Genomic DNA, 23,036 nt, shown 5'->3' with positions numbered 1-23,036 from the left:
TCCAACAACTGAAGTGAAGCAGCTTTAGAGCGCTCAAAAGCTTCTGACATCACTTAATTGCTTTTCTAATTTTTTTAAACATTCTCTTTACACGCTATATTTTCTACCTTTTTCTCGCCTTTCTTTCTTATGTTTTCCTCATATGGGGTGGGCTATCTAGCCTTTGCATTTTGAAGTAGTTGTTTCGAATCTGACATCACACTCTTGTTATTCGTAGAAAGACGATAGGAATTAAATTAAAAAAAAAAATATACAGGCGCACAACTTTGCCTTCCTCGTTTTTTTCCAAAATTGGATGCTTTATTGTAAAAACTGGTTATACATTTATGATTCAAAGTATCGTCCTACGCTGGCCACTACTTTCTCCCTTCCCATAAGTTATCACATGAATAATGAGGTTTTGATAACAATTATTACTTGCATTGATTCCCATTATGATATTATAAATTATTTTCAAGCAACTTGTGAGTTCTTTTATGGGAAACCTAAAAAGTTAGTTGATTCACCAATAGATTGGATCTGATAAAATGGCTATGATCATAGATGGGATAGATGGCAAGGGTGGCGAAATATGTGCAGGTGTGAAAAGAAAAAGAAAAATTTGTACACAAGTTAGATCGCCAATAATGTGCAATCGAATGTCCTTTCATTTGATATATCAAAATCCATATATTCCAATTTGAAAAAAAAACAGTTGAGGGATGTGGATCGTAAATTCAAAAAAGCATAGGGCAGCACCTCCTTTTGAAATAAGAATCCATTGATTCGTGGATTTCCCTTAATAATAATTAGTGAAAGAATATTGGTCTGATTGAAGTTACACTCTAATAGCAAATTGAAAATTACTTCCTATTTTTTCAATAAAAAGGCTCATCGCATTACCTTTCATTTGATGTATCACAATCCATAGGTACCTATATTGCCATTTGAAAAAATTAAGTAGAGGGGTGCGGGACGTAGGGATCAGAAATATCAAATTCAAAAAAGCACAGGATAAATTGCTTTTGAAATTTGAAATCGACGGTTGCGAAAATTTTCCTTAATAATTGTTCGTACAAGAATTATTGACAATTTAAGTTACTTTTTTGGCACGATGTATTATGCGCCAAGCATTATTATCTATTGGAACAATGGCACCATGGAGAAACGTTCATAGATCAACCGGTACAAACTTCAACAACACAGGCCTGCTAATGAAAAAGAAACTGCCGTTAATAGAAAGAAAAACAGAGAAGCATAATGATATCTGAAGATAATTCCGTAAATTCACTTTTAAAAGCATTTTACGCGCATGCTCTGAAGGTTTAATTATACACATACAACATATATCCCATTTGTACTAAGTAGCTAAGTACTTTCAATTGAATAGCATTAACTCAACAAACATTTAACCTCACTAAACTGGCGACCATGAATTTCAGTTATCGATAACGAATTGATGACTTGAACACTCGACCAAGACAGAAACCTCATCGATTAGCATTAAAAGCAGTTCATTGAAATAATTAATAACTAACTAAAAATATTTTTTTCAAAATGTTTTATAAGATGGGATAAGAGATTCAAATCTCTAATGTGCCCAAAAATCAGTCAACTTGATTCGAAAAAGAAAAAATACATAAACAGATACCTAATTACCAAGCACATGCATAAATTGCACCGTTCTCAAATATAATTGTACAATTGATAGATACAAGTGCGGTAGACGGTCATTATTTTGATTATTACATATGCCAGGTGCCATTATTTCAACTAGTAGACATTGTTTGTATTATTATAGAAAATTGCATTGTATCGATACTTATTTTTATTCCATTGTTTCAATTACGTAAAATATTATAAAAATGCATGCATATACAATTACTGAGATGAGTAATTAATATATCTCGATTGGATGATTTGAGCAGGTTAGATTTTTTTTCATTATCTCACTTCAAAACTTAATGGAAGCGATTAGGGCTGTAGCATAGTATACATTCCTTATACTATGGCTGTAGTATCTTTTTCTTCCCAAAGATAGAGCTTCGAACTTTCTCCTTCGAAAGTCCGAGTATTTCGAGAAACTTTGATAACTTTGCCGCCAGATGTCACTCTGGTGTATTATATACTGACTACTTATAATCCAATCCAGGTAGAACCCTTGAAAAAAAAATAAAATTTTGTCTTCAGTAGGGTCTTGACTGATCCTATGAGCGGATGATGACTTGGTAATCTGATCCTCATGATTAATACCACCGTCAAACTATCCAATCGCAACGGTAGCATTTGACAATTTCTGACGCTCTGAAGACATTTTTAATTAATGAAACACTAAATTTTTAATCAATATCATTTCATTCATGTAATTTCATCTATTTGATAATTCATTAGTTCTTTATTTGTCATTCATTATTGTTTTGTCTTTCCTTTCGGTAAATTTTGAGAAATAAATTATTGCGTATGGACTCGGTTGGCACAAAATCGTAGAGTAAAACAAATCAGATCAATTAATCAAGAATCAATTCAAACAAGAGACAGATAATCACATTTCAGTAATTTTTTTTTGAGTATTTCATTAGAAACAATTTTTTGATATTTGAATTATAAACCTAAAAATAGTTAGATGTAATCCAGAACGTACATTGGAAACAGTGCTCAAAAACAACATATTTGTTGGCTCACAAATAAGACAATTAATTTAGGATCCTGCTTTCATAAATTCAATGAATCAAGTTGAACGAGAAGCTAGGACATCATTTGTTGCACTAGTAGAAACTTTTCTAGGCAAACATAAAGCTCAAAACTATGTTGAAATGATTAACCAGATGCTTAATAGTTTCAAATCCTTAGGGTGCAATATAAGTATTATAATACACTATTTTCACATCCACCGTTTTCCAGAAAATTTAGGAGACATGGGTGAGAAACATTCAAGAATGTCGTGGAAAAAAAGCTTTCGAAGTGTTGAGTAACTATTTGATTTCTCCAATGTTTTTAAGTACGGCATAATATTGTATTTTGTACGGATTTAAGTTAAAATAATGTAACTTATATTTCTCTAAAATTGTAAGTATATCTTAAAATTTTGAGCTCGTAGGTGAAAATGAATATCTACGTCATTTGAATTCAGGACATCAAATTGATATAGAATTAGCTCAAAAAAACCTCGACACCAAAACAGCTGTTCACTGTGTTATGAGAGTCAATTATTATGGTACTAAAGGGTGTTTTTTTTTTAGAGCTATAGAACTTTAAATTGCAATAAAACAACGATGGATTATTCGATTGACATGAATTTTATTTGTCCGCAAGATAATCTTGTGGCATTACATTTTGAATATGATTTCTGGCATATGACCGCCACGGCTGGCTCGGATATAGTCCAATCTGGACGTCCAATTTTCGATGACTTTTTCCAACATTTGTGGCCGTATATTGGCAATAACACGGCGAATGTTATCTTCCAAATGGTCAAGGGTTTGTGGCTTATTCGCATAGACCAATGACTTTACATAGCCCCACAGAAAGTAGTCTAGCGGTGTTAAATCACAAGATCTTGGAGGCCAATTCACAGGTCCAAAACGCGAAATTAGGCGGTCACTAAACGTGTCTTTCAATAAATCGATTGAAGCACGAGCTATGTGACATGTTGCGCCGTCTTATTGGAACCACAGCTCCTGGATATCATGGTTGTTCAATTCAGGAATGAAAAAGTTAATAATCATGGCTCTATACCGATCACCTACTGTAACGTTTTGGCCATCATCGTTTTTGAAGAAGTACGGACTAATGATTCCACCAGCCCATAAAGCGCACCAAACAGTCAGTTTTTCTGGATGTAACGGTGTTTCGACATACACTTGAGGATTAGCTTCACTCCAAAAGCGGCAGTTTTGTTTGTTGACGTAGCCATTCAACCAGAAGTGCGCTTCATCGCTAAACAAAATAAAATGGACGTTGTGCGCGATACGTATTCCGCACACAACCATTATTTTCGTAAGAAAATTGCACTATTTGTAAGCATTGTTCAGGCGTGAGTCTATTCATGATGAATTGCCAAACCAAACTGAGAATAAATCACTTGACAGCTGTCAAATCAGTCGCCATGTTGAACAGTAATGCAAACTTAAAGTTATATACCTCGAAAAAAAAACACCCATTAAAAGTAACAACGAATAATACGAGTAACTTTTTTTGATAATTTTGTATTCATTTTTTCAAAGGATTTGGTTCTTATTCAATAATGACTTTCCATCAAGTAAGGACCGAATTAATTTCAAAAAAATAAAATATTCTCCTGATTTCTCTACACGATTACATAACCAAAACGAACCAAAACTCTCATATCAAACACTGCGCTCAATCTGAATTCATCAGCACTTACGAACGGAAAGTCAACATAAAACCAACCATTCATCTGAACGCAACTCCACCTTGCCCTTTGTTACCAGGAAAACATAAACAACATCCTCCATCGACAGAATCGCCAATCAATTGACCCATATACCGATCAATAAAACCAGAATCGACAGTTTCGTAACACAAAAAATTCACACGACGAAAATAAAAAAAAAAGTGTGAAGATGGGGACGTCATCGGGAGCAATTTGCCAGAGCATCCTTGATGCGAACGCATAAATTCGTTCAATAAATGTTACAAACTAGTAGAACTGTTGCATAAACCCTCAAGCATCAACGTGGGTTCTCTTCTTGAACATCTTTCCATCATCCGTTCGAGGTATCCCATTGTTTTTTCCGTCCTCGCGCTTTTTTTTTCGTTTCTCGCGAGAGAGTGGGCAGCGACGCTCGTCGATTGTTTTAGTGTCGGAGCCGCCTAAGATCGAGAAAAACCGCGGAAAAAGCGCGAGATGGTCGGGTTTTCTTGGGTGGTGTGATTTCCGCGTTTTTACGTTATGACGTGATTTTTTTTTTGTTTTGTTGTTTGTTCGGTTTTGTTTGTTTTTAATTTTTCGACATGAGAGTTTCGTTCACGTTTGTTGTTTTGCTTTTGTTCGGTGTTGTTTGTGTTTCTTCTGTTATTATCATTGTTGAGGATGCGAAAGGTGAGAAATATCTTGATATTTTCGAATCGAAAAATTTAGGCGCTTTTCGGGATTACTTTGTATTTGGAAAGAAAATATTCAAATTTTCTATATAAATGTATACCTACTGAATAGGATTCTCCGTATATATTACGAAATGCAACAATAAAAGTCAACAAACACAAATATGAAACAGTTTCAAAAACTTTTCAAAAAACAATTTAAAATATAAAAAATTCAAAGATTGCATTTAAAAACATGAAACTTGTACCAATATTGGTTAAACCCAAAAGAACATAAAATTTAAGAAAAATCTTCAATAAGGGACTGCAAATAAGTTAAGAAAGGCTTTGGTTTGAAAGTTAAGGAATGACCAAAATCAACTCGATTTCAGTGAAATTAATAAGGTTTTTTCCAAAATTAGAAACACATTCTTCTATCATACGATCATAGTGGGAGAAGCAAAGGTATGTAGGTAGTTTGTTACTCATTAATGAATTACCTAGATACCTTTATGAAAATATTTTGTTTAAAGTGTAACACCAAAATTTGACTCTAATTGCAATTACAACTGGTCAAATTTTGTAAAATTGCAATCAGAGTCAAATTTTGGTAAAATTGCAATTAGAGTCAAATTTTTGGGAAGACACTGCAAAATCTGCAAATTCTAAACGAAATTTTCAATTGTACTCGACAACCTATGAGACTAATTTATGTTGGATTTTTACCAAAAATAAACCTTTGGAATCCTTAAAAAAATATTTTCTGGGACCATGTAAAAACGATAATATGAAAGTTCAATCGTTTTAAATTTGTAGCATCCGAATCTCATCCACAGACGCTTTTCTAAGAAATAATAATAGTTATCTGCTTATAAGTTAGTACCTACATACAACACTTTTTTATCAATCTACATTGGGAGAAAAATTAATATACAGGGTGTTTCAAATTAAGTCGGCCCAATTGCTAACTCCGTTATTATTGATGCTACGATGTCGGTTAAATGGGAAAACTAGTAGCATTTTCAGTGGTCTTCTAGATGCCGAAAACAAACAAAAAATTGACAGTCGCGTTGTCAAAATATTTCATAACATGATATTTTTGTTCAATGGAACACCCTATATTTTTTCATGCATTTTGATTCGTAATTACATTCTCAACAACAAAGCTCATTTGACTTTTTTTCGTAAAGGTGAAAATAAGACAGTTGTATTAATAGGAAACATTCAAACAAACGGATTTTATAAAGCGCTATAAAATATCGAGTAAATGGTCAAAAACACCGCCTTCTTGTTGAACACATATTTGAGCCCTTCTATTGACACTATTCATTCACAAAATGAATGCGGCTAGCGGAATGGCTTCAAGATGGAAATTATCGTTTTGTCTATTAATATCATATAGCTTAGTGGTGTCGATTGAGTGGTGCTACATAATGATCACGGGTTTCACGAGTTCACATCCCAGCGCACTTTTTTCTTTTTACTGTCTTATTTTGCTATTATTAACAAAATATTATCATTCGTATAAGTACAAAAAATTGTTGTTTGGACAATCATGAGGTTCATTCGCCAAAACAAATAAATTTTCTCTACTAGTGAAAGAAATTAATATTTCAAAATAAGTCGCTCATTTTCCACTTTAGGAAGAAAGGTGATATTAGCTTTTTTGTTGAGAATGTTATTACGAATCAAAATGCATGAAAAAATATAGGGTGTTCCATTGAAATATGAAATATTTTGACAACGCGATTGTCAATTTTTTGTTTGTTTTCGGCATCGAGAAGACCACTAAAAATGCTACTAGTTTGCCCATTTAACCAACATCGTAGCATCAATAATAACGGAGTAACAATGGTGATTGGTGCCGACTTAATTTAAAACACCCTGTAGATACACAATATTCATCAAAATATTTGCATGAAGAACTCCAAATACATATAAATAGGTGTCAGTTAAGGATCTTTCCTCCGTTTCACCGTTAAATGCAATATTGTTTGTACCTCTTCGTTCAAAGATAATTAGATTTTTTTTGTCGTTTTTTGTATTGTAATTTCTTAACACACCAACCTTGAATATTAAATTCACAATCAGTTGGTAATTAAAGTTCCATATCAAAATTCATCGTGTTAGTTTAGCAACCACGGCCAATATTCTCAAGATTCCCACTGTATAGGTTTCTTTTGTTTTTGACGACAATGTTATTTGGTTTTAAAGATGAAACCGATAACAAGTATAGCTATAATTGTGGTATTTTGTGTTTTAACAGATTACGTAATTTGTGGGAGAATACATTTTTTTCATGAAGGTATGGAGTAAAAATATTTTTTGACAAATTCTTATGATAACTACTAAATATCAATAAAAAGATCAAATAGTATTGAGTGTTGTATAAAAAATCAATACGTTGAATATTGAACCGACTACAATTCTATATAATAGGACACCCATTCGACTTGATATTCACTAATGATTTTATATGGAATATTGAGACCTCTTTACGGGTGTACACTACTTTTCTCACTAGGTTCTTCAGTGCAGACTCATTTTAATTCTGTGGATTCTTTTCGATGAATTCTTTTAAATTTCGGAAGAAACTTTTGTATGGCAGTTCAATTTTTCAATTGAGAACCAACCTAGAATTCCTTAAAAATGATTAGAAACTATAATATCAAATGTCACATATGACTCTTCATTCCCAATAAATTATTGTTCAAAATTCTTCCGTCTATGGTAAAGACGGAACAAGAAATGAAAATAATGAGAGATTTGTGATTTTGGATGAATCAATTGTCTCTAATTATTTGAAATGTCTTCAGAGCGTCAGAAATTGTCAAATGCTAACTTTTGTAATTCGCTACATTTAATGAAATTTTTTTAACTAAAGGTAGGAAACTATTACTACAATGAAAACAAAAATTATCTCACTTCAAAACTTAATGGAAGCGATTAAGGCAGTAGTATCTTTTTCTTCCCAAAGATAGAGCTTCGAACATTCTCCTTCGAAAGTCCGAGTATTTCGAGAAACTTCGATAACTTTGCCGCCAGATGTCACTCTGGTGTATTATATACTCAGTAGTTATAATCCAATCCAGGGAAAACCCTTGAAAAAAAATTAAATTTTGTCGACTGGCTAGTTGGAACACGACTCAATTGGACGCCAATTGCAGTTTTAGGTGTATGACCCCCGGTTATACAGTATTGTGTGAAATTGTAGTGAACGGTTTAAAACCATTAAAGTGAAACCAAGATTCGTTAAAAGTTCGGTTAAGAACGACGGTGTGTTAAACACCCGAGTTCTATCTCACATTAAGAAGATGGACCCTAAAGTTTTAATGGAAGCATGTTCTAATTCTAACATGGTAGAAAAAATTAAACTTGACTGGACCGAAGAAAGTCAAGAATTTCAAAGTCCGAAAAGGACATGCAAACACCCAAACCAGCTTACTCAAGCCCCTTCCAATATTGCGACAACAAACAGATTTGGTATTCTTAATGTTGAAGCCATGGATACTGATACCGGCGCCCTACCGGATGTAGCACCCGAAAACGGTAAGAAAATGAAAATATGCCCACCCATTATAGTAATCTCCAAAATAGAAGATTGCCGAAAATTCCACAATATGGTGAAGAAAATAGTCACCAACGATAAATTCACCATCAAATATTACGCTGATGAGACAAAAATTTTTATTAACAATCACGTTGATTACACCAATCTGAGGAAATCATTCAAAGTGGATGATATTAAATATTATTCCTTCTCCCCAAAAGAGGAAAAAAAGAAGAAGATTGTGGTGAAAGCAGCAAGCTTCACCTCCGAAGAAGAAATTAAGGAACGGATATTGAGCGACCACAACATGAAATCAGATGATGTCAGCTGCCTAAAAATGAAAGGGAAAAATGGACAATCCCATTCATTCTTAATATCAGTTCCAAAGACAACTAACTTGAAAGAACTTACGAAAACCAAGGAACTCGACCACATTAAACTTGAATGGCAGAGATACTCGAAAAAATCTAAAGCTCCGCAATGCTTCCGCTGCCAACGGTTCGGCCACGGATCTAGCAATTGTTTCCTCCAGCCAAGATGCGTCAAATGCGGTAAAGACCACCAGACAAAGGACTGCCCAATTAAAGGAAGAACCGATCAAGTGAATTGTGCAAATTGTTCCGGACCCCACACGGCCAACTATAAACAATGCCCCATTTATATAAGGTATGTCGAGTCGCATTCTAATGTAACCGCTCCACCCAAAATTCAAAAACCTAGTCCACTTTCCCCAAAACCCAGTCCACCTATCCCTAAACCCAAACCAATTCTTAAACCTCATAACATGAATTATGTCAACGCTGTTAAGAATATTAACACCCAACCCAATAATTCTAATGCAACAGATTTCCAAGAACTTCTGAGAGAAATAAACGAATTGAATGAGATTTGTAACATATCTCAACTTATATCTCTCATAAGAGAATTAAAAGTTTCGCTGAAAAACAGTACTTCTCCCATGGAAAAAATCCAAATCCTGACTAATTTAGCTCAGAAATATGGATTATAAAAACAAAAAGAAAAATATCAACATTATATCGTGGAATGCCAATGGCATCAGAAACAAAATTAATGAATTAGAAATATTTACGAACGAAAACAAATTTGATATAGTATGTATTCAAGAATCAAAATTAGGTACCACTAAACCTCCCAAACTTCGAAATTACTATTATTACAATAAACCGAAACCGAAATCAAATGGAGGTCTTCTAATTTATTATAAAAAGCATTTAACCCCAATAGAAATAGTAACGCGTACCGTAAATTTAGAAAGCCAGGCAATTAAAATCGAGGATTTTACAATAGTGAATATTTACAATGATCATAAATCCCCATTATGTACAAACGAACTGACAACCCTAATGGCGCTAGGTCATAAAACCCTCATTACAGGCGACTTCAATAGCCGGAATACCCTATGGAATTGCCGGACAAACAATAAAAATGGAAAGTTGCTTCAAAATTTTCTAAGAAATTCAAACTACATTCTGAACTATCCTCATAATTCATATACTTTCTATCCAACAAGAAACGCAAATCCTTCAACAATAGATCTGATGCTCACAAAGAACCTATCGATAAGGGAACCTTTTGCGATCAACGACCTTGATTCAGATCATCTACCTGTATTTTCGGTAATCTCAAACTCCATTGCTTTCAAGACCATTTACAAACAAAACCATACTTACTCAACTGACTGGAAAAAATTTAGAGATAGGTGCAACCATTATATTAAGGTGAATCATCAAATCAATTCCACACCTGAAATAGATGAAGCTGTTGAAAATATCACTACATCCATTCAAAAGTGCTTTAATTCCTCAACTAAGAAAACGCCCGAAAGAAGCAATTATCCAGAACTTCCCTCTGATATAAGGGAACTCATTCGTAATAGAAATAGAATCCGTAAACGCCTTCAATGTAATTTCGACAATAACCTTCATCAAAAATACAAGGAAGCTGTCGACTTGATAAGATCGTCATTATCTACTTTAAAAACAAAAAGATGGGAAGATTTTACTCGAAATTTAAATAATTCAAGTGATATGTGGAAGATGGTCAAATCATTGAAACACAGAGATAGTCCTCGTAAAATTCCACCCCTTCAAAGCCACCAAGGTCTCTTATTCAATGACAAGGACAAAGCAGATCATATAGCCGCGTCATACGCGGAAACCCACGACTCCACGAAATCCCTTTCAAATACAGAAACGGTCAATTTAGTAGATCAAACAATAAAAACTTTTCTGGAACTTCCATTAGTCATATCAGGTGAAAATTTGACGTCCCCTGCGGAAATTAGAAATATCATAAAATCCTTCAAAAATAGAAAAGCACCCGGCGAAGACCGTATCAGCAATAAAACTCTGAAAAATCTACCACGAAAAGCGATTGTTCAACTAACGAATATTTTCAATAGTTGTCTCCGGCTAAATTATTTCCCAACCATGTGGAAAAATGCAATAGTTCTTCCTTTCCCTAAAGCTTCAAAAGACCCAAAATTTGCTAATAATTATCGACCTATTAGCTTACTACCAACAGTATCAAAAATCTTTGAAAAAATAACCCTAGTTCGCCTAAGAAAATACATGGAGGAGAAAAATTTGATTATAGATGAACAATATGGCTTTCGTGAAAAACATAGCACTATTCTGCAACTTGCTAATCTCACAGATAAAATTGCCAAAAACTTCAATATTAACAGAATTTCAGCTATGATTAGTTTAGATATACAAAAAGCATTTGATACGGTCTGGCATATGGGCCTCATTTACAAATTAATTAAAAATAATATTCCATCATTCCTGATCAAAATTATTATATCATATCTAGAAAACAGGACATTTCAAGTCAAAGTAGGAAACGTATTATCCGAAAAAACCCCGATTACAGCAGGAGTTCCGCAGGGGGGATTATTATCACCCGATCTATTCAAAATTTTTATAAATGACATTCCCAAATATAAAAATACAAAAATTTATCTTTTCGCGGATGACACGGCTATAACTTCTGAGTCCTGGTCCAAACCGCAATCAACCAAATATCTTCAAGAGCACCTCACCATTTTGGAGGAATATTACCACAGATGGAAAATCAAAATCAATGCATCCAAAACCAACTTAATTTACTTCACTCATAAAAGACGTTTATCAAACAACAAATTATTGTTATTTTATAACCAGCCTATAGAAGAGAAAAATTATTTGAAATATTTAGGGGTCACTCTTGATAAAAAATTGAATTTCAATCAACATATTCATGAAATAATTAGGAAAACCAACTCGCAACTCAGTAGCGTCTTCCCATTGATTTGTAGAGATAGTAAACTAAGTATAAAATCTAAACTTAAAATATACAAACAGGGTATAAGGCCAATGATTCTATATGCGAGCCCGGTCTGGAGTAAAACTTCAAAAACAAATTATGACAAACTACAACGTATTCAGAACAAATACTTAAGGATTATACTCAATAAGCCTAAAGAAACCAAAACTAGCGATCTCCAAAAAGACTCTCAAATAGACTCATTAGATAATGTTATCAAAAACGAAACTCGATCATTTTTCGGAATCAAAATAACAAAACTGAAAAAGACATCGCACCTCAATAATTATTCAATTCCAGTTAGGAAAATTAAACACAAACTAATTCAACACTTGATGATGTGAATCCAACCCCCTTCCCGATCCCTTCCTAAACCACCTTCTTCTTGTTAACCCAACTGAGCGACAGTTGTTTTCCTTCAAGCACTCGACATGCCTCAGTAAAAATTTACACTCTCTTTTATAAAACCTATGTAAACCATCATCCAAATTTCAATACTAGGTAAAACTTTGAGTTAGGTACTAGTCTGCAACTCATACTTTAAGAAGCATGTAAACATTGTATATATCCCCTTGTATATATAACTCTGTAACATATTTTATAGAAATTTATATTAAACTGCTGTACAGCAAAAAAAAAAAAAAAAAAAAAAAAAGTTGTTTTCCTAAATTTTGTCTTCAGTAGGGTCTTGACTGATCCTATGAGCGAGTGATGTTTGGGTAATCTGATCCTCATGATTAGTACCACCGTCAAACTACCCAATCGCAACGGTAGCATTTGGCAATATCTGACGCTCTGAAGACGTTTTTAATTAATTAAACACAAAATTTTATTTCACTATCTTTCGATCCAATTTTTTACTCCTTCATAAGAATGAAAGTGCTGGTCAGCCAGGCCGTGTTTCATTAATCGAAACAAGTGATAGTCCGAGGTAGCAACGTCTTGAGAATACGGCGGGTGGGGTAGGACTTCCCATTTCAACGTTTTCAAGTATTTCTTGACCATTTTCGCAATATGTGCATTGTCATGCTGTAAAATCACTTCATCATGTCTCTCGTTGTATTGCGGCCGTTTGCCTTTCGATGCTCAGCTCAAACGCATTATTTGCGTTCGTAACGATCGCGTGTGATTGTTTCAGTCGGTCTTAACAATTCATAATACCTTGGAACAGTGAATATTCGGTTTGGCCGTCGACGGGGAAGCATATTCACAAGAAAACAAACGACGTCCAAAATATCTCGGCTTCAACTTGTACGGCACCCAATTTCCTTGTTTCTAAATCATTTCCATCGCTTGAAGGTGTTTTGAAATAACTTGTTGTGTCACTCCTAATGACCCTGCCAATTCTTGTTGCGTTTGACACGTGTCTTGATCAAGTAATGCCTCCATTTTTGCATCTTCTCTCTTCCAGCGCCATGCTGGTCTTCCACATCAAAATCACCGTTCTTGAAGTGTTGAAACCACTCTTGGCACGTTCTTTCCCTAATAGCGGCCCCACCATATGTATTTGAGAGCATTCAATGAGCCTCAGCCGCAGAATTCTTCATAAGAAGCAGAAAATCAAAACCTCCCGCAAATGACGAGAATTTGGCTCGTAAGTTGACATGTTTAATCGAGAATAACTTTATGATGCAGACACAAATCGACTAATATTTCGATGGCGTTATGTTTATAATTACCTTAGCTTATTGTTTGACATCTACGATCTATTTATCTCAACTACAGCCACCTATTGCAAAATGGCGGAAGCAAAGTTGTACACCTAAACATATGGATTGCTTTTATCGCTATGACAGCTTTGAACACCCTATAACTTAGGAACCAGCCTTGACCAAATTCTGCTGATCAGCTGATCTTATTGTGGGCATAAAGATCTACAAAAACAATATTCACATTCAACAAAAACCGGTAAGCATATTTCAAGTGCCTAGTCCTCTCAAACAACAACAGCCTCGAATCCAAACAAAATCGAAAATGTATCAATGTCTCCCCTCATCTTCTAAGCACCATCAAAACCGACCTTCAGCAGCATCCTTGAAGGCGACACTTATAATCATTAGTTTTAAAGAATGAAGATACAATCAAGATTATTTAATTCCCCAATCATAATGATCCCAGTTCTTTTTTCTTTGCGGAATCACGGTATTTATCTTGTAATGATAGGATGATGTCTTACTGAACTATAAACAATAAGCATGACATTCCTCGTGTTCATTTTGCACCGCATCTACCGCCCAGGTATTTTGTCCCAGTGAAACTATGAACAATTCTTAAGAGACACAGTTCACTTGTCAAGATGAAAGTGTTCATTTGGTCTGTGATATTTTACGTATTAATCGTTAGTGAGATAGGTTCCAGTTTTTTGGTGTTGGTAGTGAATGTTAAAAGTCCGCAAGGTATGTATTGATTTTTTGAATGAACGTGGAGGAGTCCTCAGAAATTCAGTTGATAATCGATATTGAATACGAGTTATTTAAATTGCCTCTATATTATTATGTAAATGACAATTGTCTGGATACATACTAGCTGCAGATAGAATAACTAATAGTTATTTAGAATAACCAATAACTGAAAAACTAATTGTTATTTAGTATAACTGAACTAAATCACTTGATATTATTTAAAATCTAGAATAAAAAGGGTGTTTTTTTAGAGCTATAGAACTTTAAATTGCAATAAAACAACAATGGATAATTCGATTGACATAAATTTTATTTAACCGCAAGATAATCTTGTGGCATTACATTTCAAATATGATTTCTGGCATATGACCGCCACGGCTGGCTCGGATGTAGTCCAATCTGGACGTCCAATTTTCGATGCAAATGTTGTCTTCCAAATGGTCAAGGGTTTGTGGCTTATCCGCATAGACCAATGACTTTACATAGCCCCACAGAAAGTTGTCTAGCGGTGTTAAATCACAAGATCTTGGAGGCCAATTCACAGGTCCAAAACGTGAAATTAGGCGGTCATCAAACGTGTCTTTCAATAAATCGATTGTGGCACGAGCTGTGTGACATGTTGCGCCGTCTCGTTGGAACCACAGCTCCTGGACATCATGGTTGGTCAATTCAGGAATGAAAAAGTTAGTAATCATGGCTCTATACCGATCATCATTGACTGTAACGTTCTGGCCATCATCGTTTTTGAAGAAGTACGGATCAATGATTCCACCAGCCCATAAAGCGCACCAAATAGTCAGTTTTTCTGAATTTAACGGTGTTTCGACATACACTTGAGGATAAGCTCCATTCCAAATGCGGCAGTTTTGTTTGTTGACGTAGCTATTCAACCAGAAGTGCGCTTCATCGCTAAACAAAATTCGCTTATGAAAATCGGGAACAACGGCAATCTCATTTTGGGCCCATTCGAAGAATCTACGCCTTACTTGATGATCGTTTGGCTGAATTTGATGAATTGCCAAACCAAACTGAGAATAAATCACTTGACAACTGTTAAATCGGTCGCCATCTTGAACAGTTATGCCAACTTAAAGTTATATACCTCAAAAAAAAACACCCTTTATAAAGAAGTTACTGTGTAGACTTGTAGAGAAACAATTGTTGTTTACATAATAAAGGGTTTTTCGATAAGAGCAGGTTTGATATAAAAACAACGAGTAAATTTTAAGAAGAATCTATTGATGTATATTCCACTGTAAAATGGAAGGTATTGCCTTACAATGAAAAACGATATCAGCCAAATGGGTTTTATTGGAAAATTGAGATTGTTTCGTTGTGGCACTTAGTTCCATATTATTGAAAATAAACGTCTTACACATCAATGTATTCTAATTCGGGACATAAAAAAATCATTGATCATTGCATAATTTCCAAGATCAATGAGGAATCGACAAACCTGGGTTATAGTTAACACGAACTACAGCAGTAAAAATTCTCAGTTTTTCTTGAGCTTTGCATACGGTTTCGATTCTTGACATCACGAACCTATCCCAGGAGCTCAAATTTTTCCACCAGTTTCAGGAGTTTCATGACCGAAAAGTGCTTTATTTTTTCGAACTATGATCACCATTTCAGTAGTGAATTTAAAACAATTTCAATGAGTTGTTGAAGTGTGTATCGTTTCATATTTAATAACGGTTCACTTTTCAAAAGTCACTGTCAAAAGATGACATCTTTCAAAGTGACTGCTGCCCAGATAGCGGGCTATTCAAATTGAAACCACTTATTGAAAAACATTGTAGTTATTTATAATGTTAAAATCTAAAGACGCTACTATGTAGCGAAACAATGATTAGGTACATGGTAATAAAATAATTAACATTAGAATAACTCGTCTCTCATATCAATTAAATGGATTTCCATCAAGTAACGAGCAATTCAATCAAATACAGTGAATAATCTTTAATTGTCGATTTAGAATGATTATTTCCTGCATTGTGAATTGGACCAATCAGAGACCACCATTTTTCGAATAAATTATGTTATGTAACTGAGGGAACAAGACCTTTTTCAGAGTAAATATTTTTTGTATGTTCTACATGATGGTTTTTATTTTGTTGTTCTTCAATAATAATAATATAATTCCAGTTTCAATCTAATATACACTTAAATATTTTGACAGGAAGATATTGAATATTATAATGACATTCATATACAATTGAGTTCAAATTGAATTTCAAGAATTTTCTCATGAAAAACAATCTAAAGCTCACCTTCATGCACAAATTTTAAATTTTAAATTCTGAGTCTTTTCCATCTGTTCCGAATTCATTATGAAACTGTGAACATTTCATTGAGTGATGAGAAAATAATGATAACTTCTGTGTGAAATATACAGGGACTTTGTTCTGGTTCATTATTTCCTAAAATAACAGTTCGAAATTACATCCAAAGTCTACTTGATTATTGAAAAATCCAAAAAAAAAGAAGAAAATCTCATGCAAAATATCATGCTTACGTTCGCACTACTACAATTTTCAATTTCATAATATTAAAAGATATGTATAGGGATAGAACGTCTACGCTATATGCTAACCCTGTCCAATACTGTTTAGTTTTTAGAACTGAATTTTTTTTTCACTTATTTTAGTCCTAAATATGAAATTTTTGATAAATAATTATAGCAATAACAATGCCTAGTTTATTCATGCACAATTTCAGCTAAGTTGGTCAGTTTGCGAAATAATTTCACGAAAATAATGATTCTATAGGTATAAAATCCTCATGGAATTTTGAATGAAACTTTGAATTGTAAAGATTGAGATCGAATATGTCTCGTAGTGATTATTTGACTTTTTCTTATTTCTAACTTTTGAAGAATTGTGGATTGTATTCTCCAGTTGGAGCATGGGCCAATTCAAATATTCAAATATATTTTGCCCAATCTCTGAAATAAATAAGTTGTTAACTATAATAAATATAATATTTCCATCAAAAATGCCTTCAACAAAAATTGAGCATGAGTTATACTTTTCTAATAAAATTGTTATCTTCTAAATATTCAAAAATATCGTGTAATATACTTTGTTACAGCTTGTTTCCGAAGAGTACTAGCAGGCAAAAGAATAGCCAGACGATTCGTTAGAAGATCTCTTTTTTGCGAGAGAGTAGAAGATTGCCAATTGGAATGTTCTGATGAAAAAACATTCACTTGCGAAGGGTTCAATTACAGGTAATGAAAATCCAAAAAAAAATTTCTTCATTAAATATCGCATCATCATTCGCTAGCTTACGTCTTCAGTATATAGTTATAATTAGCCAAAAAAAAATGGGATAACTAATGATGCTGCATAATCAAAACATTTTTTATAATACATTAATCAGTTTTCTGTTGACTCATTTAGATCGATTAAAAAATCAAAGCTAATTATGTTTCAACGCTTCTATTTCTATATACAGTGATGATTCACATACGATTGAAAACAAGAAGAGAAACAAAATTTTACAAAATACCCTGTATATAGGAAAGGAGGTGAATTAGAATACCCATATGGGGTATTTTGGAATAAGCCTTATTTCTTTTAATCACAGTTTTCACTTGTCCCTTCATTTGTGAATCACCCTGTATGTATACATTCCGATACATGATGGAAATTAATAAAAAATTTAAACAAAAAATCAATATCCAGAATTTTTTGACATTAGATTTATATTTCAATAGATATCAAATGGAATTTACTTCAGTTTTTGAATAGTTATTGTTGAACAAATGTGAAAGTTTGAATTTTTCAATATTTTTAACAATACAGCTATGTATATACATCATTGACGCAATTCAATACTATCTACCTATTTTTATATTGTTATGGCTTTTGATGAAGACCACATTGTTTAAATCAATTATTGTTTGTATTAAAAACTTAATTTTTGATACGTTGAAATTCAACCTCAAACAAACATTTAATTCTGACAGTTAACATTCGAAGAAGAAACATTCAAAAATTCTTAAGATCAAAATCATAATTCACGATTTCACACTCAAATATCGAAATATGTCCTAAATTCTGCTCTACAGTTTCACACCTAACTTATCTTTCAAAATAACACGTAGTTATTCCATTATCCTTGTTAGAAGTGGAAAATATACGATTTATTAAATCCATAATTACCATTGTCTACCCAGAACTATAATACCGTTCTAGCATAGACAATAAGATGCTTAGATAGCCAATTTTTTTCCTACTGTAATTTGAGGTGTTCGAAGAGCAGTTGAAGAAATCAAGGCGTTTCAAGGGCAGAATTAAATGTTTCGAAATGACTAATGAAGTGCTGTGAAAATGAATTTTATATTTGATGATGATGGTGGGATTACAGAAATGTAATAATGTTTATTTTTCTCACAAATAAGTACCTATACTTAATACAGTTTTTGGGAAATAGAGTTAGGCTGTACCAAAAAAAGTGTAAATGGCCAAACATTTGTTTTTTCTCATGAAACAATCATGAAAACAATTTTGTTCAAAGTTTCATAGGCGTGAAACTTATGGTTTGAAACAGTTTTTTTTCTAATTGAAGGGTCTTTGGAAACCCAAATAACATCGAAATGAATTAATTCATTTCAATGAGATTTTGAAAGTGAATAAATTCAAGAAAGGTGGTAAGTAATGATTTTTTTATAAACATTGGGAACTCTAAAAGATTTCCAAAATGAGGAGATTTATTAATGACTTATTCAAACGTTAATATTGACCTTATTCTTTATGATACACCCTTTTCTATTTTCCCTTGGTAAACAATTTTTCTAAAATAATAAGATTTACTTCCTAATAAAAAATGTTATACATTTGGAATAAGCATTTGAATGAGTTATCAATGAATCTTTTCATAGAACACCAAGTAGAGTTCTCAATGATTTTCAAAAGTCAGTAATTACCTCCATTCTTCTAGAATTCACTTTCTAAATCTGATTTGAATGAATTCATTCATTTCGAAGTTATAGGTTTTTACAAAACCTTTCAATATATGAAAAATAGAAATATCTCAAAAAATCGCAGTTTTAAAAGGTGTCTTTATCTTTTCAGCAGTCATTTAAAAAATAAATAAGCTATGTTTTACGCTAGAGACCATCGATTTATATGAGATTTTCACTTTGATTCATTTTAAAGGGATAGATATTGCAGAAAGTCCTTATTTATAAATTTTTTCGGAATAAAAAAATTTTATGACTCTTTTATCGAAGAATAAACATATGTATGATATAAATCATACTGGCTTGTGCTACAGCGATTCATATTTATAAAGGAAAGTTCAGAATGAACTATTATTTTTATTTTTTAACTTGCCGAACAACATTCTTCTTCTGTTTTTATGAATTTTCACATAGAAATATTCTTCAAAAATCTTCTCAAAGGCTGAAAATCCGGTTTTTATAAAATTAAAAATAAAGACGTTAAAACGTATTTGAATTATTGCATGAGGTAGAAAGAACGGTAAATCAAGGGAATGTTAGAGATTGCTTCACTCAAACGGTGAAATCTCAAAAATTCTGAGGGTAGAGAACTGGCAGATTACGAGAATGTCACGTGGTATGAACCCCTTTTTAAGCATATGAATTTTGAACAACCTTGGGTTCATATATTCAATGAAATCTGAAAGTTCAATGAAAAACGAGCTGGTCCATAAGAAAAAACATATATTTGGCCGTTTACACTTTTTTGGTATAATCTGGGTATTTCCAAACAATTTGAGAATGTAGCTCTAATGAAGCTCATAGTAATACTGTGTCGAAAACAAAAATCAAAAATTTCAGCGCTTAACCTTAATAGTGTGTGGTTTCAATAGAAGAACACTTTGTATACTGATATTGAAGACGAATATAGCATTTGATTCAAACTAATCCAATCAAGAGTCACCTTGCTACTCCTCACTATCTTCTCCCCCAGGTTAGACCCAACGGGAAGAGGCAAAGGGGAATGCGAACTCCTAGACGTCCCTCTCCAACGGCTAGACATCGGCAGAGACGTCTACCCAGATCGCGACTACGACTACTACGAAAAAGACAGAAACGCAGCATCCTCAAACTGCCGATACGAACCTCCATACCCCGACCACGGCCTTGGAGGCAGACCTCAAAGTCACAGACCGCCATACGACGGTTACCTGCCATACGATAGAAGACCTCCATACGAGAGACCTCCTCCAGATTACCATAAAAGACCTCCCCCGTATGATACAAGGCCAATACACGATAGTAGACCACCATATGGATATGACAGAGATAGGAGACCTGTCATAGATTATGACAGAAGAAGACCACCGGCGTATGACAGAAGACCACCTCCTCGCTATGGCCCAGAGTATGACAGAAGAGGAGGTAAAGATCCACACGGGAAAGAAATACCGGACGTGTTGTGCGTTCATCTTAACAAGAAATAGTTTTGGTTGTCTGAGCGTTTGGCCAGCTGTAAAACTGAAATTAAATAAAGATAAATTTTTCTATTTTTCGATATTCGTGAATGACTCTAAGGTGCATCTGTCATGGTCAGGGTCATTTGAAATTATGAAGAACAAAATTGCGCTTGATATTTCACCTTATTGGTTTGTGTATTTCTTTTAAACCGTTGGAAAACTACTATTCAATTGGATGGAAGTTGAAAATTCAATATTTTTTCTTTTAAATTTGTGTTTTTCAATTGCGAATGTTTTTCCTGCTTGCATTTTAGTTTTGAATCGTTTTTTTAACTCATTTAGTGTTTGAGAAATTCTTTCGATAAATGTTGACTGATCCGCTTGAATGTCTGTCAAAACATTCAATGTTTTATTCAAATTGAACGAGTCTATTCAATTCAATTATACCCATCTAAAAGAGTTATTTCAAGTTTTGTAAATGTAGTTATAACTCTAAAATTATGACGTTTAGTTGTAGAAAACATGATATGAAAAATACTTAGTAGGTATCTCTTGAGGATTTCAAAAGGCAAAAACATACAGACCGATCCATTTGAAATAAAAAAATTCATTATTATTCCAGAAAAAGAAAAGATCTGACAATATAATATCGGCCATATCAAAAGATTATTGCACAGCAGGATCTATAAAAAACGTGCGATCAGTTTTTGAGATGAATGAGGGACTCCATACTTAAAACTCAGTCTGTATGATATTTAAGTGCAAAAAACACAAGAAAAAACATTCCACCACAGAATTTCAAGTCATCTCGTCAAAATCATTCGAAAGAATGTAATACTCAACAACAAATGAGAATTAGATCGATTCAAAATATAGAATCATAAAATGTAATAGATCACGAAGTGTTCTATTCGAGAAACTCAAACTAATGTTGAAGTTTAACCTACGATAATATAATAAAGACATTTTGAAAAGAAAGGTCATAACTGCCCATAGATTCAATCAAGATTTCAGGAGATATACCTATCTTTTAGTTTTAGGCAAAGAGTCAGTAAATTTACAGAATGTAATATTCAACAAGAAGCGGAAATTTGAAAACAAACGAAAAAGTGAAATGCTACTTTCCAACAATATAATATCAGTCTTATTTTCATTGCCATATTTCGCTAAAACGAATAAATAATAATATAAATACTTTATATCATTTCAACATTGAGGTGAGGTACACCAGAGTAAGACAACCCAAACCTAAAGAAATTCCCTAACTTACTCAAGCTTATATGTACCAATCAGCCACAATTCATTATTTATGGTGTAACTTATTCTATTAAATCTTGACAACCTTATACTTCGTTTCATTTTCCAGACATTCCACACTTCCACCAACACAACACTCAAAATGGTTACAACGCTCATTCCCAAATTGACAGGAATGACAACATATACCACGGAACCCACTATTTACCCCCAAACCCTTCACCCAAGCCAATATTCTCCTCATACGACCAAAAACCCTACCACACCAGACCCTACGGTTATGGAGCTACCCAATGGGACAGAAGGTATGACAGACCTAAGTACGACGGTTATCACAGCTATAATGTCAATCGCGACGATTACGAGAAGAAGAACTATTATTATCTACCAGTTAGAGTTGGAGGCACCAAAGATTGGGGCAAATATGGAGGTTCTTACGGAAATTTTGGAGGTGGTGCTAGCCAGTTTGATAAGGATTATAACTATTGGGGTTTCAGCAATAGGAGAAAGTACGAGCCGAGACCGGATAGTGGGTTCAAGCCTTTAGTTCCTCTTCTTCCTCCTCCTCCGGTGAGCAAGCCAGCTAGTTATCTGCCTACTACAGCTTTGGAGATCAACCTCATACACCAAGGGCCAAATATATATAACGAAGGAGATAACCTTATCTTGCCTTTGGAACCAAGACTGCCTGGATATAACTATATCAAAGAAGGTAAGATATAAAACTCTACAAGGCTTTCCATAGAAAAGATATTTGAAATTGTTATGGTGGATTTATGCACCAGTCCTAAGAACTAAGACTAAACCTAAGAACTAAGACCTAAGAATTGAACACTAACAAATCAATGAGGGCGTTTATGGACGTTTCCTAAGAACTAAGAACTAACACTAGCAGGCCAACTGTTAACTAAGAACTAAGGGCTCAGTTAAAATATAGAAGTACACGTGCGCCGCATAGAATTTCAATATTAACGAGTACCAGTTTCTATCATTTTATGTTCTTTATTCGTGTTTATCGATTAAAAGTATTAGGTGTATTTGAAAAAATTAAATTTAATTTTTTCACAATA

At 33.6% G+C, this 23,036-nt stretch overlaps 1 protein-coding gene across 1 annotated transcript in view; it reads left to right on the top strand.

The window, feature by feature from the left end:
• Nucleotides 1–23,036, top strand: part of LOC123671006 — a 43,347-nt gene that overhangs the window by 12,908 nt on the left and 7,403 nt on the right. Inside the window, exons 4-6 of the mRNA XM_045604634.1 lie at nucleotides 17,395–17,533; nucleotides 20,244–20,674; nucleotides 22,076–22,678. Coding sequence (XP_045460590.1) covers nucleotides 17,395–17,533; nucleotides 20,244–20,674; nucleotides 22,076–22,678 — 1,173 coding nt within the window. The remainder of the gene's footprint in view (nucleotides 1–17,394; nucleotides 17,534–20,243; nucleotides 20,675–22,075; nucleotides 22,679–23,036) is intronic.

Source organism: Harmonia axyridis, chromosome 1 (assembly GCF_914767665.1).
Source record: "Harmonia axyridis chromosome 1, icHarAxyr1.1, whole genome shotgun sequence".
NCBI lineage: Eukaryota > Metazoa > Arthropoda > Insecta > Coleoptera > Coccinellidae > Harmonia > Harmonia axyridis.
This window is presented reverse-complemented; position numbering and strand designations above follow the sequence as displayed.